General features: G+C 36.6%; 1 protein-coding gene across 1 annotated transcript; it reads right to left on the reverse strand.

Moving 5' to 3' along the window:
- Nucleotides 1-2,765: 2,765 nt before the first annotated feature.
- Nucleotides 2,766-3,719, reverse strand: LOC121454388 (olfactory receptor 5B12-like). Its single transcript, XM_041661700.1, has one exon. It carries the CDS (start codon nucleotides 3,717-3,719, stop codon nucleotides 2,766-2,768), a length of 954 nt encoding a protein of 317 aa, XP_041517634.1.
- Nucleotides 3,720-18,400: the final 14,681 nt, after the last annotated feature.

The raw sequence follows: 18,400 nt of genomic DNA on the forward strand, positions 1-18,400 counted from the left end.
TGAATCCCAGATACTTCATGGTGGGTATCTTGTTTTGATTTGATTTGATTTGATTTGATTTGATTTGATTTGATTGTAACTGTGCCCTGATTTTTTCCTCTTGAAGTAAAAAAAGTGTTTTTGTCTAGGCCACACTTGGGAGAGTTGAATTTTATTTTATTTTATTTTATTGATTTTTTGAGACAGGGTTTCTCTGTAGCTTTTTGGTTCCTGTCCTGGAACTAGCTCTTGTAGACCAGGCTGGCCTCTAACTCACAGAGATCCGTCTGCCTCTGCCTCCCGAGTGCTGGGATTAAAGGCGTGTGCCACCACCGCCAGGCTTGAGAGTTGAATTTTAAAAGACTCTGGATTTCTAAAGAGATTGACTATTTTAAAGGAACTGACAATTTAGTGTGTTTAAATATGTAAAGACTTGGAATTCATGAAGTTATTTAAGATCTCAGAGATTAATAAGAAAGAAAAGTTATGCCTTACTAGTGATGTGTTCCAAAAACTGTACAATTGTCTATCCCCAGCAAAAAAAAAAATGTTTCCACTTTTTTCTTCACATCCTACCTGACACTTGCTGTCATTTCTTTCATTTATCTTGAGCAATTTGTTCAAAGATGAAATATCAAAATAGTTTTAATTTTAAATTCCCTGATTTCTAAGGATGCTGAACACTTCTTTGTTTCTTGACCTTTCTTCTTTAAGCATTCTGTTTAGTATTATTTACTTGTAATTGAGTTGTTTGTTTTCTTTCTGTTGCCTTCAGAAAGATTTTGAAATACATTTTGACAAAAAAAATATACACTATGAGTTGAATAATTGGAAAAGATCTTTCTAATTCTGTATAATGTCTATTTTTTCAGTGATCATGTACTTTGATATACAGAGGCATTCAGTTTCATGAGACAGCATTTATTGTTTGTATTTTATCTGTGCTATTGGTATTCTATTCAACATTCTTTCTTATGCCAATGAGTTAATAAAAAGGCAAAAACAGATACTAAAAATGACACAAGAAAATTAAAACATCACTTACTGTTGCTGAGTTTTTAAACTTATGGAGCCACTATTGAAATCAGTGTGGAGAATTCCCAGAATGCTAAAATTTATATTTTCAAGCTATACTATTCATATGATCAAGATATAGTATTCCTTGGAATATGTCCAAAGGACTCAACATAATATTCCACAGACACTTGCTTATCAGTGTTCATTGATCCTCTATTCACAATAGTTAGGAAATGAAAACTGTTAAAAGTTCTTCAACCAATGAATGAATAATGAAAATACTGTAGGTATACCCTCTGCAATACTATTCAACTGCAAATCAAAATAAAAACTTGAACTTATCCATTCACTGGTTGAGAGACATTTAGGTTGTTTCCTTATACTGGCTATGACAAGCAATGTTGATATTAACATAGTTGAGTTAATGTCCTTATGGTACAACTGAGCCTTCTTTCGATATATACCCAAGTGTTATTGCTGGGTGTTATGGAAGGCTGTATCCTAATATTCTGAGAAATCACCGTACTGATAACCAAAGGGGCTGTACCAACTTACCCTCCCACCAGCAATGTAGGAGTGTTCCCTTTACCCCACAACTTCTCCAGCATAAGTTGTCTTCAGTGTTTTGGATCTTGACCATTAATACAAGTATAAGATGGAATCTCAAAGTTGTTTTGATTTGTATTTCTCTGATGGCTAAGGATGTTGAGCAGCATTTCCTTAAGTGTCTTTCAGCCATTTTAGATGAGAGATCTCTGCTTAGATCTCTACTCCATTTTTATTGGATTATTTGTTCTTTTGAAGACCAATTTCTTGGAAAATGTATTATATTTACAAAACAGAGTACTACACATCAGAAAAATTAATGACATCTTGAAATTTGCAGGCAAATGGATGGGTCTAGCAAACACTGCATTGAGTGAGGTAACCCAGACCTAGAAAGACATATATCATATCTACTCATTTAAAAGTGGATTTTAGGCATAAAGAAAAGAAAACCAGCCTACAAATCATAATCTCAGAGAACCTAGACAACAATGAGGACCCTAAGAGAAACATATGTGGATCTAGACATATGGGGGAAGTAGAAAAAAGAAGATCTCCTGAGTAAATTTGGAGCAGGGGGACCATGGGAGAGGTTTGAAGGAGGGGTGAGGAAGGAAGAGCAGAGAAAAATGTATAGCTCAATAGAATCAATAAAAATATACCTCCAAAACTTGAACTTTGCTGATAAATGGTTAAACTAGAAACAATAATGTTGAATGAGTTAAGCTAAAACCAGAAAGATAAATATCAAATATCCTCTATCATTGAGGTCTGTGTCTCCAAATATTCAAATGTTAGTAAATACCCTTAGTAAATACAAAAATCGGGATATAAAAATATAACATTTTGGGGTAAGGAATATGTGGATTAATAGAAAGAGGAATAAAATTGTATAAGATATCTCACCTGGGAAATGGAAAAGGCAGTGTCTTAGATAGTGGGCATGTAATAAACAAAGAAGCATGGTAGAATATATCCATGCTTTTAAAGCATTTTATCCCAACTCTATGGAGAAATGTGATGCTGAGGCTACCTGGAATAATAATTTTGGTCTTGAACTGAATTAAATCACGTTTTTGGTAAAATGATCACAGTTTACACATAATTATATTCACCAAAAGGAATAGTGAGGTTTTATATATAATTCACAGATAAGAAATAAGTAAAAGTATTCTTAGACAAGGGAGGCCAATAAAAGTTTTACATGTCTTAAAAAACATTAGCTAATTGACTAGGCCCAGGGAAGTCAGCATTTTTCCAGCAACCTTCTTGAATGCATTCTTGACTTCTTTGTTTCTCAGGCTGTAGACTAAAGGGTTCAACATGGGTATTATCATGGTGTAGAACATAGACGCCATTTTGTCTCTGTCCATTGAGTGATTGGAGTTGGGTTGTAAGTACATAAAGATAATCGTCCCATAGAAGAGAGAAACAGTGATGAGGTGTGATGTACAAGTTGAGAAGGCCTTTTTTCTGCCTTCTGCAGAGCGCATCCTTAAGATAGCAATGAAAATAAGAAGGTAAGAGTTCAGGATAACCACAAGAGAAAAACTAACATCATATGTACACAACAAAAACAGTATAATCTCATTTAAGTGGATATCAGAACAAGACAGAGAAAGTATTGGGGGAATGTCACAGAAAAAGTGATTAATCACATGGGAATGACAAAAGGAGAGTTGGAAAGTGAGAATAACATGGGTGGAAGATTGGAGAAATCCATTCATGTAGCAGCAGGTAACAAGTAGGATACATGTGGTCCTTGTCATGGAGGTTGAGTAATGTAGGGGCTTACACACTGCTGCATGACGGTCAAAAGCCATTGCAGCAAGGAGGAAACTTTCAGTAGTGGCAAAGGCTATCAAAAAGAACATCTGGGCAGCACATGCATTGAAAGATATGATCTTGTTTTCTGTGAGAAACCCTTCCATTACTTTGGGAGTGACTGCTGAGGCATAAACAAAGTCCACCAGGGAGAGGTTACTGAGGAAAAAATACATTGGAGTATGGAGTCGAGAGTCCAGTAGAATCAGCATGATCATCCCAAGGTTCCCAATCAGTGTGATCAAATAAATGACAGTGAAGATGATAAACATAGGAACCTGAAGCTCTGGGGTATTTGTTAACCCCACAAGAATAAATTCAGTCACCTCTGAAATATTCTCCATGAAAGTCATTTGGGAAATTTTCTTTGAGATATGCCTAGGAAGAAATGAACAAATAAAATTTTTGTTAGCTAATCATGAGTGTCAGATAGAAAATATGAACACGTTCTTATGCCTATATTTTTTTCTTTCTATGCAGAGCAGAAGCTACATGCAAAATGACATACTGAAATAGGATGGGAACACACAGTTTTTTTTCATAAGGAAATGCTACAAATAATAATTCAAACTTCAGTGTAGGCAGTGACTAGAACAGTTGTGCCATTTCAAATTTGTGAGTCTCAATTTCATTTTCCTGGTTTATAAAAAAGTATAGTCTCTTCTAAACTAAACTGTACAATATCCATTACAACTATTTGCAATAGCTACAAACTTTCATGTTAAGATAAATGTTGAAAACTTAACAAGCAGAGAGCACAGTGAAGAACAGGTCATCAAGATTTGATAGTATATAATGAATTTGCACCCTCACACTGAGACAATGGGGATGTTCTATCGGGAACTCACCAAAGCCAGCTGTCCTCGGTCTGAAAAAGCATGGGATAAAACTGGACTCACTGAACATAGCAGACAATTAGGACTACTGAGAACTCAAGAATAATGGCAATGGGTCTTTGATCCTACTGCACGTACTGGCTTTGTGGGAGCCTAGGCAGTTTGGATGCTCACCTTACTAGACCTGGATAGAGGTGGGTGGTCCTTGGACTTCCCACAAGGCAGGGAACCCTGATTGCTCTTTGGGCTGACAAAGGAGGGGGACTTGATTGGGGGAGGGGGCGGGAAATGGGAGGCGGTGGCGGGGAAGAGAAAGAAATCTTAAATAAATAAATAAATAAATAAAGTATTTCCATTCACTAATGCATCCTTCCATTTTAAATATATCCAGTGATCTGCCATTTTCTCCTAGGGATACTTGAGTCTAATAAATTTGTCGCAAAGTAATGAGGACTTTGTTGGGTCATTTCCTTCATATATTGGCACCTTTAGAAAACTGTATGTATAATGGCATACTTTCTTAATTAAGTGTTGATATATTAAACATGTCAAAATAAAAGTGTTTGGTCAGTTAGATGGCATAGTGAGTAAATGGATTTTTGTACATTGTGAAAAGAAAGAAATGACTGGCCTATGTTCTCAGAATCCCCATATACATTATAGCATATTTATTTACCCCAAATATATACACTCAGATAAATATAATATAAAGGAAAAAGTTGAGCCTGGAGAATTGGCTCAGCAATGAAGGACACTGGCTACTTTTCCAGAGGACCATGTTTCAATTCCCAGCACCCACATGGCAGCTCACAACTGTCTGTAACTCCTGTTCCATGGGATCCGACACCCTCCCATCGACCTACATGCAGGCAAAGCATCAATGTGCATAAAAAACAAATAAATAAATTATAAAAAGAATAACTTTAAGAAACATCAAGATCTAAGGTTTAAGGACATAGAACAGTGGTAGAACATGCCATCTTGAAAAAATAGCCTGGGTTTAATCCTTAGAGATAAATTAAAAAATAAGTAAAAGAGAGACTTTTCAAAAGGCAGGAACAAAGATTTGTTGCTTTCTCTTCATATAAATTTTGTGTTCCTACAGAATAGTGTTTGTTTTTCTCAAAAACATCAATATATTGTCTTTATGTTTCAAGAATGAAAAAAAATAAGATGGAAGAGTTTCTCTTACTCTCGCTCTATTCTTAGTGTTAATGACCAATCCATATTTAAAAATGCCTCTGCCTGTATTCTCCTCCATTGTGGATGAGATAACAAATGGCTGTGCTATTTTAACTTCAATGGGAAAGGTCTTTTGTACCCTGGAGACAGGTTTGACAATGAAATTTTACTCTTACTTATTTCTCTGAACTAAGCATCCTACTTATTCAAGGCAGGAGGGGCTGCCCACTCATCTTTCTTTAAGTATAATTATCATCCTGACCTTTTCTAAAGGCTCCAGATTTTCAGATCTTAGAAATTTGTATACGATGGTGATACTGAAAGGAATGAAAAAAATGAACCCAGAGTGAGATGACTTCTAGAATTTGCATGTCTGTTCTGTAGTGGTTTAAAACTTCTGGAAACTATTTTTCATTATTTTTTTCTCATTAGCAAATTAATATAGTTGGGCAACTTTTCCCTTACTACCAGTCTAACTAATTGCTTGTATTTTTATCATTTAAACCTGATTTAGATAAATTTGCATATATATTTCATGAAAATCAATCATTCTCAGGCCCCCATTCTGCCACCCCTTTTAAATTTCCAAATTTCAAAAAATCTTTTTCTCGCTTTCATGTCTGTCATTTTGTTTCATGACTCACTGTGATTAATGGCACTATTTGTACACATATAAAGTAGAAGTAATCTGTTGAGGCTTGGTGGTCTAGAGGTAGGTAGAAACTAAAGAGAATCATTTGTCCTCTTCGAGGAGTGAGAAGTAGCCAGTACTTCAGATGTAAGGTTTTTTGTCCTGTGAAACCCTTGCCATTCACTGACTAAGTTTTGATAGTTTTTTAGAGTCCCAGCATAGGTAATTACTGCTCTCAGGAGTTACCAGGATTTCAATAGGTTTTTTTGTAGAGTTTAGAATATGGAATTTTGTATTACTTTAACCCATCTTTCTGCTCCAACATACTTTCTGTCACTTCCTCTAAAATATTTCCCCAGCCTCAGAGAGGGAGATATGAGTGCCTTCTTTCGAATGGGTTTTAAAATACTTACTGCTGTCCTAGGAAATGACAAGTAGTGGAAGGAAGGCTGCACAGATTGGATATGAATGTCTAAAACTTTCACATCTACAGCATTGGTCCAGTGTTCATATCCAGGAAATCATCTTGTTATGGGGGTCTTCTTCTGCATCTGAAACTTTGCTGTGAGACAACATCTGGACTAGGGCTTAAAATTTTCAAGTTATAGGTGGCAAGCTTTGCAAACATCTAAGGGACCACTGACATATTATTTTGTCTCTCTTGAGGCCTATGATCGAAACAAGCTCTCCAGAGGGCTGTTATCATGTTGGGTGAGAGTCTTTATGATGATGTTGGGGAATAGCAGTTCAGGGAATAGAACCTACAATTATCAGTTCAGTTAGACTACAGCCAAGTAAGGCAGAAAAAATAACAACAACAAGCTTAACTGAAGTCTCTGCACACATCATTGAATACTTGTCTGTGTCCATTATTTTTATATTTTCCATTATTTAAAACAATATTCAAATTCAAATATATTGGTCTTATTTTTCACCTTCCATAATATTGTCACAAAAACCGTGGTATTACCTCAACATAAAGTTTTCTTTCAGTTTATTTTATTGTAAAGAAAATATCCATTTTTTTCTGATCTCAAGTCCCTTAGGGAACTTTCATTGGTCATAGGAATGAAGATTCTTAACACATTGGAATCTGCCTGGATAGTTCATTTTCAAAGAAAAATTGAATTTGTGTCTTTAATGTAAAAACAAGTTTCTTTGTTTCCTTTTTTTCTTCTCATTTTTTCAGGACAGGGTTTTAGAGAGCTATAGAGTAGCTTTTGAACCTGTCCTAAAACTTACTCTGTAGACCAGACTGAAGTTGAACTCAAAGAGATCCCCTTGTCTCTGCTTCCTGAGTTCTGGCATTAAAGATATTTACCACCACCCCCTGGCCAAGAAATGAGTTTCAAGGAGAGAAAATATGATACACAGTTATATCTATGAGAAGCAGAATGGAAGGTACTCTAATAATTCTGGGATAAGAATCATGCCATGACAAGTAAGAATTTCTCAAAAAAGAGTCGTATTACTGTATATTTTTATATATGTGTACATGTGTGTATGTACTCTTCCCTGCTTTATTTCTAAAGGGTACTTTTATACTAATACACACACACACACACACACACACCACATTATTTTTTTCAATGCCACCCTAAAATGTAATGTTTTACAATGGTAAATGTTAAAAGAATTCTGTTCAAGAAAAATTTGGCATGTGTGCTTATTAGGAGTATCATTAAGAAGATTGAGGTCTTGGGGACATTAGATTACACATAATATTAACTCTAGTTAAGCATGTTATGGTTATTTTCTTTGATCACCTTTATTAAATAAAGTGTCTTTCTGAATGAATCATTTATATCGAAGTGAGCATAATTTGCTTACTGTCTTTCTCACAAGATGCCTTCGAAAAACACAGTCAGTATCAGACAGCCATTGGTTCTTATCAGTGGCGTATAAAGTCCCTTGCCTTTTTTCAGCAACAAATACAGGTTAGATTATGGAAGTAGAATTTTCTACCTCTCTTAAGGTCTTTCCCCATTTCTGTAATTCCTTTATACCCCACCTGAGTACACTCTTTTATCAATATAGATGTATTAATTACTTTCTGGTTGCTGTGGTAAAACTCCATGACGAAACCCAACTTATAGAAGACAAGTTTGTTTGGATTTATGGTTTGAAAGGCTTAGGATCCAATGTGGTGGGGAAAACATGGCTTCAGGTAGAAGCATTTGGAAGCTAACTGATCACATTTCTTTCCCAATAGGAAGAAGAAAAAGTAAATTGGAAGAAGGATGAGGCTGTAAACTTTAAAAACTAACCCAAGTCTTCTAGCATTTCTCTGTGGCCTACTATTTTTTATGACCTCCTCAATTGTGACTAAAATCTGGAAACTAGGTGTTCAACTACATGAACCTCTGGAATAAATTTCTCATTTAAATACTAACCAAACTCTGATTAGAATCCTGATTTGTGTGATCAAGTGGTCTAATTTCACCTCCTACTTTGACACCTGTTGGAATATGACCTGCCTCAAATTATTTATTTCAAAAAATTCAGTAAAACATGTAAAAACAGCAATGATATGTTTTATTAATTGGTGAGACATAATGGTAAAATGAAAAGTCTCATGTTCAGAGCTGAGGGTAACATGATGAATATGTCACAAGTTCAGCAAACTTAAGTATTACATTGAGGTCTTTAATCCATTTGGACTTGAGTTTTGTACATGGTGATAGACATGGATCTATTTTCATTCTTCTTCAGGTTGACATCAGTTATGCATGCACCATTTGTTGAAGATGCTTTCTTTCTTCCATTGTATACTTTTTAGCTCCTTTATCGAAAATCAAGTGGTCATAGGATTGAGGGTTAAAATCCGGGTCTTCTATTCGATTCCATTGGTCGACTTCTCTGTTTTTATGCCAATACCAAGCTGTTTTCAATACTGTAGCTCTGTAATAGAGTTTGAAGTCCGGGATGATAATGCACACTTTCACAGGTAATTTGGAATGAGTTATTTCTTTGAAAAAATAAAAGAATTGTTTTTTTTTCTGCCCAAAGTCCTATAATGGAACTTTCCCTGACTTTAGGGAAACAGCTCCTAAATACACTGGAATTTGCCTGAATAGTTCTTTCTTAGAGATCTGAACCTAAAAAAAACTTAACTACTGTCTTTGATGGAAAAATTAGTTCCAAGGAGAGAAAATATGATGCAGTTAGAGTTATCGAAAGGAGAATGGAAGGTATTCTGTGACCCCTGGGTTAAGACTCCTGATTGGACAATTGAAAGTGCTTAAAGAAGAGCCACATTAAAGTGTACTTTTGTTTGTGTGTGTGTGTGTGTGTATGTGTTATGCTAAGAGTTATCTTTAAGCATTAATATTGTCATAAAACACACACACACAAACACATATACTCACTTTTTCCCAATGCTAGCCTAAATTGTGATTTGACACAAGGGCAAACTTTAAATAATTCTTTCCCAGAAAACAAAGTTGAAAGGTGGATTTATCAGGAGTATCATTCAGAAGAGTGAAATTTTACAGACATCGAATACATATCGTATTAACTCTAGGTAAGGATGTTATAGTTACTGTCTTTAACAGTCTTGATAGAAGTGTCTTTATGAATGTATCATTCAGATCTAAGTAAGCACAATTTACTTACCATTTCTCCAACAAAAGCCTTTGAAAAACACATTCTGTATCTGAGAGTCATTGGTCCTTATTAGTGGCATATAATGTCTCTGCTTTTGTTAATCAAAAAAAAATCAGATTAAGTCATGGGATTATAGCCTCCTACCTCATTTAAACTCTTCTCCCTATTTCTATAATCCCCTATCTTTTTTGCTTTTTCTGGGCATACTTTCTTTTATTAATGAAGTTATATTAGTTATTTTCTGATGCTGGGAAAAAATATCATGACCAAAAAACAATTTATAGAAGAACAAGTTTATTCAGATTTAAGGTTCCAAAGTATTAGACTCCATAATGGTTGGATAAAAAACAGCAACAGGTTATTACCATCTGTGAACCAAACTTTAGAGCCTCTGGGATATATTTTTTATTTAACTCAAAATCAAAGTAAACTAGAGTGAATATCTTGATTTGTGTGTTTAATGTATTTCCTCAAGTTATTTATATCTACAATTTCAGTAAAATATGTAAAAATAAAAATGATCTGATTTATTCTTCAATAATACATGCTAAATGAGAAGAGTCATACTCAGTGGTGAGAGTAACATGAGGAACATGTCACAAGTTCAACAAACTAAAGTGTTTTTCATACTTGAAACTGATATTACCTATGGAAAAAAGGACATTTAAATATTATATTGACTGCCAATGATGCTGAAAACCTTAAAATTTGTACAATTATACAAAATGGATTGAAAAAGAGGCAGGTATATCAGCTCTCAGCATTCTAGACTGTTGTACTTGCTGCTGGAGTTGGTGGGAAGGTCCTGGGTCGACTCTGTGACAGCACTGCATTGCACTGCTTCCCTTCTCGCAGGTCTCTCTATACTGATGAGTTCAGGAAAGATTAGATAATCATTCTCAATACCAAATATACTTTCCTGCAGATAAGAAATTCATTTCTTGGGAATAATTGCCCACCCCACAGGACAAGATTAGTTTTTTTCACCTAAAATATATTTTTTCACTCATAATTGTTTAGAATTATTTCTTTTTTTTTATTAAGAAAAGAAGAAAAAAAACATAAACAAAAAACAAGTTTCCACCTCCTCCCAGCCTCCCATTTCCCTCCCCCTCCTCCCACCGTTCTCCCCCTCCTCCCACCCTTCTCCCCCTCCCCCCATTCCTCTCCCCCTCCCTCTCCAGTCCACAGAGCAGTCCGGGTTCCCTGCCCTGTGGTAAGTCCTAGGTCCTCCCCCCTCCGTCCATATCTAGGAAGGTGAACATCCAAACTGGCTAGGCTTCCACAAAGCCAGCACATTAAGTAGGATCAAAACCCCGTGCCATTGTCCTTGGCGTCTCATCAGCCCTCATTGTTCGCCATGTTCAGAGAGTCCGGTTTTATCCCATGCTTTTTCGGTCACAGTCCAGCTGGCCTTGGTGAGCTCCCAGTAGATCAGAGGTGGGTGCACGCCTCGTGGTCCCGACTTCTTTGCTCATGTTCTCCATCCTTCTGCTCCTCATTGGGACCTTGGGAGTTCAGTCCAGTGCTCATGTGTGGGTCTCTGTCTCTATCTCTATCCATCACCAGATGAAGGTTCTATGATGATATGAAAGATATTCGTCAGTATTGCTCTAGGATAGGGTCATTTCAGGTTCCCAATCCTCAGCTGCCCAAGGAACTAACTGGGAACCTCATCTTGGGCACTTGGGAGCCCCTCTAGGGTCAAATCTCTTGCCCACCCTACTAAAAGTATACAATGGAAGAAAGAAAGCATCTTCAACAAATGGTGCTGGCATAACTGGATGTCATCCTGTAGAAGAATGAAAATAGACCCTTATCTATCACCGTGCACAAAACTCAAGTCCAAATGGATTAAAGACCTCAATATCAGCCCGAACACACTGAACCTGATAGAAGAGAAAGTGGGAAGTACCCTACAGGAGATGGGCACAGGAGATCGCTTCCTATGTATAACCCCAGAAGCACAGACATTAAGGGCAACATTGAATAAATGGGACATACTTAAACTGAGAAGCTTCTGTAAAGCAAAGGACATAGTCACTAAGACACAAAGGCAACCTACTGACTGGGAGAAGATCTTCACCAACCCCACAACAGACAAAGGTCTGATCTCCAAAATATATAGAGAACTCAAGAAACTAGACTTTAAAATGCTAATTAACCCAATTAAAAAATGGGGCACTGAACTGAACAGAGAATTCTCAGCAGAGGAAGTTCAAATGGCCAAAAGACACTTAAAGTCGTGCTCAACTTCCTTAGCAATCAGGGAAATGCAAATCAAAACAACTTTGAGATATCATCTTACACCTGTCAGAATGGCTAAAATAAAAAACACCAAGGATAACCTTTGCTGGAGAGGCTGTGGAGGAAAGGGTACCCTCATCCATTGCTGGTGGGAATACAATCTTGTGCAACCACTGTGGAAGTCAGTGTTTCGGTTTCTCAGGAAATTCGGGATCAACTTACCCCTGGACCCAGCAATACCACTCCTGGGAATATACCCAAGAGATGCTATTTCATATGACAAAAGCATTTGTTCAACTATGTTCATAGCAGTATTATTTGTAATAGCCAGAACCTGGAAACAACCTAGGCGCCCTTCAATGGAAGAATGGATGAAGAAAGTATGGAATATATACACGCTAGAGTACTACGCTGCGGTAAAAAACAATGACTTCTCGAATTTTGCAGGCAAATGGATGGAAATAGAAAACACTATCCTGAGTGAGGCATCCCAGACCCAAAAAGATGAACATGGGATGTACTCGCTCATAATTGGTTTCTCGTCATAAATAAGGGCCACGGAGTCTACAATAGGTGAACCTAAAGAAGCTAAGTAAGAAGGTGAACCCAAGGAAAAACATATAGTTATCCTCTTGGCTAAGGGAAGTAGACCAAATTGCCGGGGAGAAAATTAGTATCTTGGGGGTGGGGTGGGATGGGGGTAAGGTGAGATGGGGAGAGAAAAGGTAGAAGGGAAGGAGGGGGGACTTGGGGAATCAGGAGAATTGGGATAAAGGAAAGGTGGATAGGGGAGCACGGAACCACAATTCTTAGTTTAGAATTATTTCTTAACATTTTCAGGCATGTCTGCCTTTTTGACATTGTGATATAATGTTTATATCTACAGAGTTTAATGTGAAGAGTACACATTTGAACTAAAACCCATTCACAAAATAATTTCATATATTTTTTAGTCAGAATATGATTTCCTGTATGGACACATTTAGATCAATCCCAAGGCATAAGAAGTTCTAAGGATGATCGTGCCTCAAAGCTTGTTAGCACTTTGCCTTTCTAACAAAACTTTTCTCCTTGGTAATGAAAGTGGACAATCATCTTGCCAAGTTCAAAGAACAGGAAAGGCTATTTTGGCAAAAAATTTTTTAAATCCTATTACATATTTTAGTGCAAATGTTCTTCAAAACTCACTGAAGGCATTTCTACTGCATTAAAGAATATACTATGAGACTCAGGAAAAGCACTGTCAGAGGATCACTGCTCATGAAATCATGCAAACACATAAATGCATATAAATACAAATAAGTGAATAAATTATTATATTTGAAATAACATTTTATTTATAGTAAAGGAAATACAAACTTTTCTTGAGCCTTATCATAAAAGTATATCAAATGGGCAGCAATGAAAACACATAGGCAAGTAATATACAGACAGAGCAGATTATATTCATGATTATGTGAAATATATATACATATATGTACAAAATAAGAAGTAAAAAAGCAATTAATTTGAAAGAGGATAAGGAGGGATATATGAGAATATTTGAAGGGGAAACAGTATAACAGTGATCTCAAAATAAAAGAAACAATTTATTAATAAAATAAGTTTTAAATATAAAATAAGGGGATATTTAGAAAAGAAAAGTATGAAACAAAATTTATATTCAGAAAAAAAATGTAGTTTTAAATAATATAATATAAACTTTCTTGGATGATAGAAAACATATAGAACTTTCTTGTAGCCTATAATTTTATTAATTTGCTAAGGATAGTGAAGACTTTGCTTTTCCAGGAGGTTTCTTGGCTACACTCTTAGTCTCTTGTTCTTCACAACATAGGTCAGAGGGTTCACACGAGCCTGATCTTGGTGCAGAATGTGGGTACTATTCTCAATGAAATGACTAGAGTTAGCTTGTAAATACATCAACATATTGTTGTATAGAACATTACAACAGCAGTGAGGTGAGATGCACATGTGGAGGAGGTCTTCCAGTTCTCAGCTAGTGGAAAGGTTTTTCAGCCCTCATATATCCAATACAATGAAAGAGTATCATTCATTGCTGCCAACATGAACATTACCCATCTTATTTGTATCAGCAATAATTAGTCAGTAGTGATGTAATGCCACAAAGAAACAACATTGGAATGGCATAAAGAGAAATGGAAAGTGAAGATGGCATTAATGGAATATTGCAAATACACTGATAAAGGAGCCATCACCAAACAGGAGACGTATGATACCTCTCATGTAGATGGACTATTTTAGAGATTTATTCATTGATGCATGATGGTCTTCGGCTTTTGAGGCAAGCATGCAGGTTCCAATAGTTGCAAAAACTGGAAAGAAAAGCATCTTGAAATCACATGGAGAGTGACAGCTGAAGCATAGATACAATTTATTGGGAGAGATTACTGAGAAAAAATAGGTGACACTGTGAGGTCCTTAGTCCAATAGATTCAGTACAACCATCACAATATTCTCAATCAGAATGATCAAATAAACTGAGAAAAAATATAAATAATGGCTCTTACAATTCTGGGGTACTCTTAAGTTCACATGAATAAATTCATTCTCCCCTAAAGTATTCTCCAGATCTAACTGACTATATTACAGTGTGAGTATGTTTTTCAGTTCTTCCTGGCATCATACAAATATGGAGACATGGGAAATATGCTATTTGTTTCATAACCAGAAAACTAGTTCAATGTTCAAATCTAGGAAAACACCTATTATACTTCTCCGTCTGTAAAGCTTTGATACAGAACAGAACTTGGGCTTATGCCTTGGCAAACATCAAGGCAGAGATGGAAGCTTTGCCTGTGTCCCAAGGAAAGTGATGCCATGTAGCTGGTGATCTGTAAAGGTTTGTGATTCCCACATTGGTCTTTCAATATGTCCTTGGTCAGCACACAGAGGAAAGGGTCTGAATTTGTTTCCAGGGTGCTTACAATGGCTAAGGAGAATAGAGTTATCAGAATAAAAAAAATCCCAATTATCAGATAAGTGGGAGTAACAAATATTTTAAGATAAATATATTAGTGTATAGTTGAAATTCTGATTCAAAGATGGAATATGACTATATTGTTTGCACATATGCTGATTAATGACGAGAGCCTTTAAATGAATCTCACTGAAAATCTTACAGTAGATAAATATTGATGATATAGTAATAAAAATACTATTTATAAATGGCTAAAGATCTGTGTAAACTTTTCTCCAAAGCAGACATATAATCATGCACATACAGCACTTCCAACAATGCCAAGATCATTAAACACTAGGTACACAGAGGCTAAAACCATAATCACATGTCATCTTGCCGATCTAGTGTAACCAATATACAAATAATGATAATATCGAATGTTAGGTAATACCATGATAGAAAAGTGAGTATCCAAACATCTTGATGGGTTCATAAAACACATAATCTGAGAAATATTTAGGGAAATCAAAACCAATTAAATAGACATATAACATATAACACATTTATATTGATATAAAGAAACAGCATGGACTGTGTGGTTCATAATGAACATTGTTTGTGGCAGTTTTAAGGCTTAATGCTTGCCCACCCCATGCAGCTCAGGTAAGATGGAAGAATAATGCAGCATGAGAGGGAAAAACAGACTTAGGGTTTGCTCTATGCTCTTCTCTGTCCACTGTTCTAATCTAAAGATCTGAGTACCCTGAGTCTTTTTTTAAAATTTATTTATTTATTAAAGATTTCTGTCTCTTCCCAGCCGCCGCCTCCCATCCTTCCCCTCCCCCAATTAAGTCCCCCTCCCTCGTCAGCCCAAAGAGCAATCAGGGTTCTCTGCCCTGTGGTAAGTCCAAGGACCACCGACCTCCATCCAGGTCTAGTAAGGTGAGCATCCAAACTGCCTAGGCTCCCACAAAGCCAGTACGTGCAGTAGGATCAAAAACCCATTGCCATTGTTCTTGAGTTCTCAGTAGTCCTCATTGTCCGCTATGTTCAGTGAGTCCAGTTTTATCCCAGGCTTTTTCAGACCCAGTCCATCTGGCCTTGGTGAGTTCCCGATAGAACATCCCCGTTGTCTCAGTGTGTGGGTGGACCCCTCACGGTGCTGAGTTCCTTGCTCGTGCTCTCTCTCCTTCTGCTCCTGATTTGGACATTGAGATTTCTGTCCGGTGCTCCCATGTGGGTCTCTGTCTCTGTCTCCTTTAATCGCCTGATGAAGGACCCAGCAATACCACTCTTGGAAATATACCCAAGAGAGGCCTTATCATACAACAAAAGTATATGCTCTACTATATTCATAGCAGCATTGTTTGTAATAGCCAGAACCCGGAAACAATCTAGATGCCTTCAATGGAAGAATGGATGAAGAAAGTATGGAATATATACATATTAGAGTACTACTCAGCAGTAAAAAACAAGGACTTCTTCAATTTTGCATGCAAATGGATGGAAATAGAAAACACTATCCTGAGTGAGGTAAGCCAGAACCAAAAAGAGGAACATGGGATGTACTCACTCATATTTGTTTTCTAGCCATAAATAAAGGACATTGAGCCTATAATTCGTGATCCTAGAGAAGCTAAATAAGGAGAACCCAAAGAAAAACATATAGGCATCCTCCTGAATATTACCCTGAGTCTTTGATTGGAACAACATCCTTGAGATCTCTGCAGTATCTTTAGGGTCATCATCCGCTGTTCTGATTAATAGCAAATGGCAGGGTCTGTTCTTGCTACTCTCTTCCAAGGTGTGCTGGATCACAGTCTCGGATTTTAATTCTTTTACAGTCAGTTAGGTAATCTTCCAGATCATTATCTTCTGTTATTATAATTCAAAACTTCACATAATTTCTCTATTTTTAATTTTTATTCTAAGTACTTAAGTAAAAATCACATAACAACTTTAGTGATTTTCTGTTGAGAGCTATTTTATACCCAAAATTTAGTTTATTGAATGACTTTTAACTTCATTAAATCCCACTTGTTTGCAAAATGACATACTTTCAATATCACAAAGAAGTGAAACTGACTTAATCAAGAATGAAAACAAATATACAGTGAACTAGAATATTCTTTTCACAAATTCCTAAAATATCTCCAATTCAAAAATATATAAATATCTAGAATTTTAAAACCAGTATCCACATATAAGAGAATATGTAACAACTTATATTCTGTGCCCTTCGTTCAATAATACCCATCAGCATTTTGCCACAAATTGTATAATTATTTTAAAATAATAAACTTAACATTCCTTAGAATATCCATACATAAACAATGTATTTTGATCATACCCAATTGCACAAAACCTCCCAAATGTTTTTACTACACTACTTCATGTTTTTCCTCCACTTATCTGTTAATAATTCCTGAATGCAGTTAGTGCTACCCATCCAACTGTGTCTGGAACTATCCGCTGGCAGACTGCCAATAGAAAACATCTATTATTTGCCAGTAACTGATCAAGTGGATATGGAGCCGCAGAAGCTCTACTTCAAAGTAGAATCTTTTTTTTTATTTTTTAAATTTATTTATTTATTAAGGATTTCTGCCTCGTCCCCACAACCGCTTCCCATTTCCCTCCCCCTCCCCCGATCAAGTCCCCCCCCCCATCTGCTCGAAGAGCAATCAGGGTTCCCTGACCTGTGGGAAGCCCAAGGACTGCCCACCTCTATCCAGGTCTCGTAAGGTGAGCATTCAAACTGCCTAGGCTCCCACAAAGCCAGTACGTGCAGTAGGATCAAAAACCCACTGCAATTGTTCTTAAATTCTCAGTATTCCTCATTAAGAATGGATGAAGAAAGTATGGAATATATACATATTAGAGTATTACTCAGCAGTAAAAAACAAGGACTTCTTGAATTTTGCATACAAATGGATGGAAATAGAAAACACTATCCTGAGTGAGGTAAGCCAGACCCAAAAAGAGGAACATGGGATGTACTCACTCATATTTGGTTTCTAGCCATAAATAAAGGACATTGACCCTATAATTCATGTTCCTAGAGAAGCTAAATAAGGTGAATCCAAAGACAAACACATAGGCATCCTCAGGAATATTAACCTTCATCAGGCGATGAAAGGAGACAGAGACAGAGACCCACACGGGAGCACCGGACAGAAATCTCAAGGTCCAAATCAGGAGCAGAAGGAGACGGAGCACGAGCAAGGAACTCAGGACCACGAGGGGTGCACCCACACACTAAGACAATGGGGATGTTCTATTGGGATCTCACCAAGGCCAGCTGGCCTAGGTCTGAAAAAGCATGGGATAAATTCAAAGTAGAATCTTGATTTGCTGTATTTTATTCAAACACAGATGGTGTGTGTCCATAAGTATGATAGCCAATTTATATTCTTAAGACGACATTTCCCACAAGTTCTCCTCCTCTGACTCTTGCTCCCTCTTCTACAACGTTCTCTGACATTTGGGATGGTGGGGATGTTTATTTAATTGTCCCATCTATGAATAAACACTCACAGTCACTTATAATCAGCACTCCAACCATTTATGAGTTTTTTCTATTAACCACTAACCTGACGCATAAAAGAG

The sequence above is a fragment of the Microtus oregoni genome, unplaced genomic scaffold (genome assembly GCF_018167655.1).
Source record: "Microtus oregoni isolate MIOR12 unplaced genomic scaffold, Mior012 000012F_ref0000307, whole genome shotgun sequence".
NCBI classification, from domain to species: domain Eukaryota; kingdom Metazoa; phylum Chordata; class Mammalia; order Rodentia; family Cricetidae; genus Microtus; species Microtus oregoni.

Excerpts from the sequence above, each read along its gene's own strand:
- LOC121454388 (XM_041661700.1), bottom strand. The coding sequence starts at position 3,719 with ATGACTTTCATGGAGAATATTTCAGAGGTGACTGAATTTATTCTTGTG.